At 45.3% G+C, this 10,242-nt stretch overlaps 1 protein-coding gene across 7 annotated transcripts in view; it reads left to right on the forward strand.

Moving 5' to 3' along the window:
- The window catches only part of LOC118077204 (complement component C6-like), a 30,448-nt gene extending 20,217 nt beyond the window's left edge, over positions 1-10,231 (forward strand). For all 7 annotated transcript variants that reach the window (XM_035100692.3, XM_035100689.3, XM_060280315.2 and 4 more), the window contains 8 exons: positions 215-440; positions 1,323-1,494; positions 2,632-2,743; positions 3,922-4,054; positions 4,341-4,532; positions 4,828-4,918; positions 5,773-6,014; positions 7,786-10,231. In XM_035100692.3, coding sequence (XP_034956583.3) covers positions 215-440; positions 1,323-1,494; positions 2,632-2,743; positions 3,922-4,054; positions 4,341-4,532; positions 4,828-4,918; positions 5,773-6,014; positions 7,786-7,961 — 1,344 coding nt within the window. In that variant the 3' untranslated portion in view covers positions 7,962-10,231. The remainder of the gene's footprint in view (positions 1-214; positions 441-1,322; positions 1,495-2,631; positions 2,744-3,921; positions 4,055-4,340; positions 4,533-4,827; positions 4,919-5,772; positions 6,015-7,785) is intronic.
- The last annotated feature ends 11 nt before the right edge of the window (positions 10,232-10,242 follow it).

A 10,242-nucleotide genomic window follows, 5' to 3' on the forward strand; every position in this document is an offset into this window, starting at 1 on the left:
CCATTGAAGTTGAAAAGTGTCCCCGGATTCATTGAAAAAAAAATCTGGTAACCTTAAAATAGCTCCCATCATCCTGAAGACTGGCCATTTGGGCAGGTGGTGATGAGCGTTGGATTCCAACAGCATCTTGAAGACCGCATGTCCCCCATTCCTGAGATAAAGATGCACGGCACTTGTTAGGACTTGATGTTACCACAAGGCTCTTTTCATTTAGCTGGCTCCCATTTTGGATTTGGTGAAAGACTTCCCGTGTGCGGCGACTAAACGGCGTAACCTCAGGAAAGCACTTGCGGAATACGCGGAGCGATTTGACCCCTGCCGATGCTCTCCCTGCCCCAACAATGGCAGGCCTGTGCTCTCCGGAACCGAATGCCTCTGTGTATGCCAGGCTGGTACTTACGGCGACAACTGTGAGATGAAAGCGCCTGATTACAAATCCGGTATATTCCTTCATCATTTTATTTGCATGCTGCTTTTCCGCAAAAAGAATCATGCTCAAAGAAAAGGGAACCACCGCAAGAACAGTTTCATAATAATATAATAAAACTGCAATTCTGGAACAGGGGTTTTTGGGGGTTTCACCTGGTGGAGGTGTGGCATCTGTCTTTGAAAACCTTATAAGAGCCTTCGGACACTCGCTTTGGATGTTGTGTTCAAATTTGAACGCAATCGGTGAAGCAGTTTCGGAGAAAAGTGGATAGTAACCCACATGCCCAGTTTACATTTTTATATATATATATATATATATAGATAATAAAACAGCAATGTCATAGCAAATATAACAACCCCCCCCTCCCCACAACATTTCAGCTTCACATGGTTCTGATACCATGGCAGAAATGCAGGGAAGTGCAGATACTGCTATAGCACCTAGAGGAGATGGAAGAAGAATTTTTGTGTGACGGTGCTCACCAGTAGAGGGTACCATCACCTCCTCTTCTTCTTTTGCTGTCTTTTGCTGTCATTTTGTGCTGGCACCCACAACACTTTTAGGAAAACATAAGTACCAGTGTTGCATTAAAAAAAAAAACCTGGCAGAGGGCCTTCTCAGTAGTGGCTCCTGCCCTGTGGAACACCCTCCTATCAGATGTCAAGGAAATAAACAACTATCTTACTTTTAGAAGACATCCGAAGGCAGCCCTGTTTAGGGAAGCTTTTAATGTTTGATGTTTTATCATGTTTCTAATATTCTGTTGGAAGCTGCCCAGAGTTGCTGTTGTTGTTAGCGCTGGGTATAGGCATGTGCTGCTCTCACCTTGTGTAACATTTCAGTGAATCTTGTGGTTATTTCAGGCTTGTTAGGGGTTTCTCTTCTGTTTCAGTCACCGTGGATGGTCACTGGAACTGCTGGTCTCAATGGGGTCCCTGTAATGCTGCCCATAAGAGATATAGGACCCGCGAGTGTGACAATCCTTCACCGCTAAATGGAGGGAAACCATGTGAAGGTGAACGGGCCCAAGAGGAAGAATGCTACCTCTCCATATTTGCTGACAAGTAAGAGTGAACTAGAAGGGCTAATTGTGGGAAGGGCTGTAGCTCCATTGAGTTCCATTTGTCAGGATTCTGCAGTTTCCCTATTTGCAGAATTTCAATGAAAATGGAGCCAGGAGTGGAAATTGCCAATGCTCACTTAATTGTCCCATGTCTGGGATAGAAATAAATCTGGTGCGTATGATTGGTTTTGTTGCTACTTTCATCCCACAAACAATACATCATTTATTATACACACAATTTGCATTGTGCCTCCTTTGCATTGAAATGAAAAGGTAGAATAATGTAAGGGCAATGCCAGTTACATAATCTACATAATTAATTAAATTAGATAAGTCCACCACAGCAGGCAGCGAGGCAAACAATGTAGTCATTGGCAGAAGATGATCTACGGTGGAACAGAAACAGTGCTGCATGTGACAAATAAAGAGACAATGGAAAAACCCAGATTTGATTCCTGGTATCTGAACATAGCTGTCAAGTTCTCCCTTTTTTTAAGGGAAATTCCCTTATGCTGAATAGGCTTCCTCACGAGAAAAGGGACAACTTGACAGCTATGCATAGCTGCCAAGTACCCCGTTTTCCCCGGGAACCCCCCATTTTTACTTATCTTTTCCCAGTGGTCCCCCGTATCACTTCGTCTCCCGTTTTTCTCCATTATTTTCTCCTGCCGGTGGCCATTTTTTTCTGACGGTGTCGCCCCGCACTTCCGGTCATGCGTAGAAGCTACTTTTGAAGCCGGCGGCGGCCATTTTTGGTGCCCATAGAAGGGCAAAGCGACACCGGAAGTTACGTTGATGCAACTTCTGGTGTCACATGGCTGCCGGTCCCGGATTCTGCAGTCCGGGACTTGGAAGGTAAGGCTATATCTCTGAAGACAGGGCTCCAGAACCCTGAAAAGCAATTGCTTCTCAGTGAAGACAGTCCACCTAAATCTCTGAGCAGTGAGAGGAATTTTTTTTTTTGCAAGAAGCACCTACCTTGTTTTTGGTTTCCTTAGAATGAAGGTTACTAGAGACTGGTGTCTTTGTGACAATTATTTAAATTAATATTTAAGAACATGGAAGAGAGCTAGAGTCTTCCTGGTGGTTCTAGTAAGCAAACAAAGGTTGCATGAATTCCGTGGTTCTTTTCTTCTAGGGGGGCCTTGTGTCTCAACGATGGTGACGAGAAAAAGGAGAGGGATATTTTAGTTGAGCAGCCTGAATCTGGATGCCTCAAACCAGACTCTCCAGAACATGGATTCATCAGGGTGAGTGTTGGAGCTTGTCTTGATGCCTAGCTTGCTCTTGCTCCTGTCTTCAGCAAATAGATGGCCTGAGAGGCCTCTGAAGGGCCCCTTCTTGCCTTAGTGGACCAGTTTGAGATTTCTCATCCATGTTGGCAGCAGGACCAGCAGTGTTCCATGAGCAGCTGAGAGCTGCCATTTTAATTTCCCACAATTCTTCAGAGGGAATGTGGATAGAGAAGAAGCTTATCTCTCTCTCTCATAACTCTAGAACTCCTGGACATCCAATGAATGTTGGGAGATTTAGGACAGATAAAATGAAGTCCTTCTTCATGCGGTGGGTCAAATTGTGGACCTCGCTTCCACAGGAGGCCGTGGTGTCCACCAACTTGGATGGTGTTAGAAGAGGGTTAGACAAATTCATGGAGGATGAGGCTATCAATGGCTGCTAACCATGCTGTCTACCTCCAAGGTCAAAGGTATTGTGCTTCTGTGAACTAGTTTCTGGAAATCTCAGGAGAAGAGAGTGCTCTTGTGCTCTGGTTCTGCTTGTGAGCTTCCTGAGGGTATCTAGTTGGCCACTGTGAGAACAGGATGCTGGACAAGATGGGCCTCCTACCTCATCCAGCAGGCTCTTCATTACATCATTGCAACTGTGTAATGCTTGAAGAGTCATTCTGCCTTTAAGATAGAATCATAGAATTGAAGAGTTGGAAGGGACATAGAGGATCATCTGGGTCACCTCCCTACAATGCAGGATTATGCAGCTGTCCCATATGGGGATCAACCTTGGTATCAGCACCACACTATAACCAACTGGGCTATCCAGGAGGAGATAAAACATTAATGTTTTTGAGATTAGATTATCAGACTAGGATTTGGGAGGTCCTCCTGGGAATTCCCACTCAGTCATGGAGCTCACTGGAACCGTTCGCTTACTTTCAGCCTCACCTACTTTACAGGGTTGTTGCACAGATAAATGAACAGTGGAGAACTTTTTGGATACACTAGCTTCCCTGGGAGTACTTGTGTAGAAGGATGGGAGGGCATTTGCCCAAATAAACGGAAGAGCTAGCGATATCCTGAAGAAAGGTTCTGTGGAGGAGCTTTCATGTTACCAATCCAAGTTGTGATTCCAAAACTTTCTAAAACTTGGTTCCAATTGTTCAGCGAGTAAAACCAATTCTCCCTTTCGATTTCAGAATGAAAAGAACTATTATGCTGTTGGCGAACAAGCTGAAGTTGTCTGTTTGAGTGGATACAACCTTGTAGGGTATCGGTTCTTTCTCTGCCTACCAGATCAAACATGGGCACAGAGGCCTGTCAATTGCCTGCGTAAGAGCCAGAAAAATCCATGCCAGATAGAATGATTCCCCCCTCCCACTGTGTGATCTGTTGTGGGTTCTCCCAACCCCTGTGAAGCCAATTTATGAGGAGGAGGAGAAGGGGGAAAGCCCCATTTTGTTAGTGGGACTTGTTGCTCTCGCTTCTGCTAGTGCAACTGTTTGGTTGAATCTGGAGTAAAGGGATAACTAAACATTTGAGTGGATCTTTAATTGCACATTTAACCTGCAGGCTTTTTATCACAAGATGCTTATTTTATTATTTTACTTTGCTACAGCATCCTCTTGTTTCAGACCATCAGCATCTCCTAGTGTATCCATTTCTCCATTCAAAAGTGACTACAGCATTGGGGAAACCATCCAACTTAGCTGCCCAGCAACCTATATCCTAAGTGGCCACAGACAATACACTTGTGGGAAAGGCCCATCTTGGAAGCCTCCTGTTTGGAGCCTGCTCACCTGTGAGAAAGGTAAAATCTCTACGTCTGCCAATGCTCAATGCAGACGAAGGACTGAAGCTCCGTGGCAGAGCATCTGCCTTGCCTGCACAAGGTCCCAGGTTCAATCCTTGGCATATCCAGGGAGACACTTCTGCCTGAAACCCTGGAGAGCTGTTGCCAGTCAGTGCAGACAGTATTGAGCTAGATAGACCAAAGGTCTTACTCAGCATAAAATAGCTTCATGTGTTATGTTATCTGCAATAGGATTTGTGTTTCTGAGCCCCATGAAAATAATGATTTGCTGGTTGTTGTCCCCCGCCCCAAGATGGTCACTCTCAAGCTCAAGGCAGTTGCAGGCCAGGCCAAAAGCAGGCTGGATCCCAGTGTGTGTGCCTGTCGCCAACAGAGGACTGTGGGTAAGGAAAGCTTCGTCCCCTGCCCCCCCCCCATGTAACATGTTGAAATATGTATAGCTCTAAACTTGTTTATGTGGAGTGGGAAGTTTCAATGAGATTTCACGCCTTGTGGAATCGCATATACATATGCGAATAAAGAAACAGACAATAGCTATTAAGCAGCATGGCAGAGGTGTTGATGTAAACACACATTTCTTTTGTTCCACTGTCATCCACGGTCAAATAAGTTTTTGAAACACTACCCTGCTGCCCCCCCACCCACCCAAAAAGAAAACCCACTACAAAACCTGTTTGGTGAGAGATTACTGTACTCACAGCGAGCAACTATGCTTCTCATGTACCTCTTTCAACACTCTGAAGAACAAACAAAGCATCATCTGCCTCCATGTCAAATTTATGTTGGTCTCATAAAGCTGCCTGATAAGCCTAGGGACATTCCAGACTTCAGATTCATTGCCTCCTTGAATCTCTCCAATGTGCTGAGCAGGCTTCAGGTTATTTACAATCAACTGTTCTACAGTCCCCCTTTAAAGATGATGGAATCTAGGCTCCTTCCTTCCTTCCTTCCTTCCTTCCTTCCTTCCTTCCTTCCTTCCTTCCTTCCTTCCTTCCTTCCTTCCTTCCTTCCTTCCTTCCTTCCTTCCTTCCTTCCTGGTTCATTCGGGCAAACAGGGCACTGCCCCACTAACCTCAACCTGCCCTCTTTTTTTGCAACCAATTCAGAAGGTGGCACTAGCTGTCAGGTTCCTCCTTTTTGTTGTGCAGCGGGAGGAATATGGGGACAAAACTAGAATTAGCTTCTCCTTTCACGCCTCCTACTGTCCACTAAATTCTTTCTCTTTGTGCTTTCGCAGCCACTACTCTGAAGATGTTTGCGTCCTGGATGCAGCTTCTGAACAAACCCTTACAAAGCCCAGCTGTCAGTACTTGGCAGAAAAATGCCTTGCAGAGGATTTGCTCCATTTCCTGCATGCCGGCCCTTGCCTTAGTGACACGGACTTGTGGTGGGCCAAGGAAAGGGCCAAAATGTCCGCAAACAGCATAAAGAAAGAACCTTGTGGCTATGACACATGCTATGATTGGGAGAGCTGCCTGGGTAAGCATTGACTCCTCAGTCCTGCAGTGGCTCTGGGCTAATGCGATCGCACTTGCAGCAATTACAGTTGCATCTTTAGCCAATTAATTTGATGAACCAATTAAAACAGAGGCGAGAAACTTTTTGGCTCCGTGAGCCAAACCTGGGTTTTAGCAGGAGTTTCCATGGCATGGAATTCAGCCAAACTGAGCAGCGCTGGCATAGCTCAGCTGGTAGATTATGAGACTCTTAATCTCATGTTCGTGGGTTTGAGCTGGGCAAAAGATTGGACTCTTTTGGGCAGGGACTGGACTAGGTGACCCTCGTGGTCCCTTCCAGTTCTGCAATTCTACGATTCTATGATTTAACCCTCTAATGAGTGAGGGGTTAAATTCTGCTCATTTAGCTGCCAAATATATACAGCCAACCCACCCACACAGCCATCAGATGATGCCACTAGTGATGTCAGTTGGTGGGTGGGTGGGTGTGGTTTGGAGAAATGGTTCCGTGGGCTAATATGGACTGGCCCACAGGCTTGGAGGTTCCCCACCCCTGGATTAAGATAAGATATCTTTATTGTCATTGTCCCCTTGCGGGAACAACGAAATTACTCGGTTGCTACATCCACTCCGATAAAGCATTCCGCATAATCCAAAATTATAAAAACCTAATTAAAAACAGTAAATATGATACAAAATAACAAGTAAAATAAGATGACTTCAAAGTCCAGGCTTTCCATTTAAGGCCAAAATCGCTCTAGAGAAGAAACTGTTCCTGAGACGGCTCGTTCTTGCCTGCATTGTTCTATATCTCCGTCCCGATGGCAGGAGCTGAAAGAAATGGTGACCAGGGTGCGTTGGATCTCTTGATATGTCTAGTGCTTTTCTATGGCACCTGGTGGTGTAAATTTGTTCTAAGGTGGTGAGTGAGCAGCCAATAATGCTCTCTGCTGTTTTAATAATTCTACACAGCCCTGCTCTGTCCTGGGAAGTACAGAAGATTATAGGTTGCTGTACCAACTAAGCTGCAGCAAGTGCCCAACACAGCCTATGCCAGCCATGGCCAATAGAGGGAAAGAATGTTATCCGTCTTGGAAATCCCAGTAGAGCTGTGATCTCCTTCCAGCTCCCAACACACAGTCGAAAGCTCCATCTTGTACTGTACAAATAGCAGCAGCTGGGAAGGGAAAGTGATGTTTGTTTTATGAAAACGATCTGGTATATTTCTGAGTGTGTGCCTGTGCTAAGAAGTGAGTGAAATCCCCGTGGGATTGTTTGTTCAAGCATTGTTGTGCAACGAGGGAGAAACAACCATGGCTTTTCCCGTAAGGTTACGAAATGTTGCTTGGCTGGCCTGTTGCACCGACCGGTTCAGCCAAGAAAGGGAAGGACAATGGCTGTGTGCAGAGAGGTCAGAATGAGGCTGGCGTGTGAAAGAGAATCGACTCTTTTCTTTGAAGTATAATAAGCTAACACAAGTTAGTACATTGTTTCTCAGTGGGTGAGCTGAGCACATCTCCAGAAGACCAGGAAATGAAGACAACTTTTAAATTTTTGACCTGGCAGCTCCTACTGTCAGGAGCTGTGGACTTCCTAGGGAACAGTCGTAGCTCAGTGGCAGAGCATCTGCATGGCATGCAGAATGTCCCAAGTTCAATCCCTAGCTCCTCGAAGCTGGGCTGGAAGAGACTCCAGCCAGACGCTGTATTTCTGTCTTGCTTCTCTAATATTTCCAGCCTTTAACATGCCTGGGTACCATTTGAGTGAAACAAAAACCCGTTTCTCTCTTGCAGAGACACACAATACATGCTTCTGCCTGATCCCTAGCCAGTGCCCGCCAAATGAGGAGCACCTGTTCTGCCTCAACGTTCGGCACAGAAGGATGACAGCCAACCTCTGCACACTGGGGGCCATGAAATGCTCCAAGATGAACTTTGAAGTAGCGCATGAAGGACGCTGCTTGGACTAAGAGCCGTCCGGGGTCACTCCTGGATTTGCAGCTTGTGTGACTTCATTTGTTCTGGGCCTCTACATGCAGCTTGGATTTCAAAGACCGAGCTTTTCCGATTCAGGGCTATTTCTTCTCACAGCCCAAATGTGCATGGGGGTTCAATGCCATGCCAATCCTGCTTTCCATTAGCTGAGTTTCTCTGGCCATGTGTAGAGTGTCCTTCCTTTGAAGAAAGCCAGCTTCTCTTCTTTCAAGATGCACCAGAGAGGACACAGTCCTAGTGTGGAGTGCCTTTCCTCTCACAAGAAGCTGCTTTATGAAAATCCCATGACAGTGCCTCTCGACATGATCAGAATGCTAAAATATAGAAAATAAAGATAAAAATATTGAATAGTAAGGATTCAGTAAAATTAGGGACAGTGGGCAGTGTCAACCTGAGGCATTTTGCTGCCAGAAGTGGGTCACAACTGGTGCCTCCCTACTACAGTCAATATTTTTTTTTATAAACTGTTACTGCACTCTTCAGACACTAGGTTTTGCCTTCTTGCCTTCTATTCGCTTCATAGTGCCCCCGGGAGGATGCTGCTTCAACTGCTGCATGCTAGGGCCGGCCCTATCAGTTGGCAATGGTATCCCTCTATGAGTCTAGAGACAGCCAACATGAGCTGGCAATCTATTCCAGGGGACAGGACCCTCCGGCTCAGGGTGAAATGTGACCTTCCAAGCTTTTCTGTCTCTCCTCAGACCACCCCACTCATTGGCCCTGCCTTGCACCCCCTTTGAGTGTTTTTGCCTCACAGGAAGATCAGTGGTGGGGTTGAGCACATATTCTGCATGCCGAATGCCTAGGTTTGACACTCATCTTCTCCAGTTGAATGAATCTCAGGACGTAGGCTTGGGAAAGGTCTTGGAGAGTCACCACCTACTGAAGTGGGCAAGGCTGGGCTAGACAGCCCAATAGCATGACTTGCTGTAAGGCAGCTCCACAAATTCACAAGGTTTCCAGTGGCTTTCTCTCAGCTGCTTCCTGTATCCTTGTTCCTCAGATGCAGGGCCGGATTTAGGTTTGGTGAGGCCCTAAGCTACTGACAGTAATGGGACCCTTTATATGTCAGCTGTCCTTTGTCAACAACAAATTGTCACTGTTTTTTTGTGTTGAATATATGCTATACGGTAATTTATGGACCTAATAGGTATCTAAAGCCATTTGAACATAACAAAATAGGAGCCTACACAACACAAAACACTGTTGCTGTATGTAGGTTTTATTTTATTTGTTTTTTATCTTATATTTTGAAAATGTACATCCAGGTTTGTTTGTTTTAATTTTTTTTTGGGGGGGGGCCCCAAGAGAGTGGGGCCCTAAGCTATAGCTTGTTTAGCTTATACATAAATCCAGCACTGCTCAGATGCGAAGAATGTTGTATTTGTTTTCCTGATTATAATGCTGCTACTTCTGTCCTATGTTCTAATATTCCTTTCACACAAAAGAACCTGTTGCATGCTGTGGCTTTTTGACTGGCATGTCACGCTAAATTTCACTCACACCAGTGGGCATGGTGTGGCCCAACAATGAAAGCCTTTGGACAATGCCTCTACTCCCCTGCCCTTTCCACACATGCCTGCTTCTCTCTTCACCCACGAAAAGGACAGGAAAGAACAGCATGCCAGTATATACCACCCCAAATTCCATCATGTTTACTCCTTTAGTTCTCTAGGCTAATGAGGTTGCAAACAGATTATTTCCAGAACCAGTTAACAAGAAAATAAGCACTAAACTTCCATTAGATTCTCAGAAGTGACTTCATTGTGCGAAAGCTCAAATGTGATATGGAAATTGACAGGAAATGGGGGGAAATGGAATGAGCTGCCATGTGAATGCAGCCTTAGATGTAAATTTGACTTCAGAAGTCAACCAAGAGTGTAGGAGGCCACGCTCCAGATATGCCTGGATGATACAAGCTTTCTCCAGCTTCAAAGAACTTCCCTGGAAAATCCAGAGCTTCAGAAAGTGGCAGTTTTAGGGCTATTATGTAATTCTGGTTTCAGACAATCCCCACTGGTGCATATTGTGATAGTTGGAATACAGAATTAAAATCCTGTCTAATGTAGGTGGCTTTGGGGCTATTTTGTAGTACAACATGCATTGCCTGCTGCCTCGCCATGCTGTGTTCAGCATTAATTGACCATAACCTCGAGTCCACTTGACATAGATTTGGGGAATAAAGTTTCTGTTCTGTTAAAACTTAACTACGTAATACAAATAAACAGCTCATCAGAAAGGCCAACCCAGTTTCTA

The sequence above is a fragment of the Zootoca vivipara genome, chromosome 10 (genome assembly GCF_965207765.1).
Source record: "Zootoca vivipara chromosome 10, rZooViv2.hap1.1, whole genome shotgun sequence".
Lineage (NCBI taxonomy): Eukaryota > Metazoa > Chordata > Lepidosauria > Squamata > Lacertidae > Zootoca > Zootoca vivipara.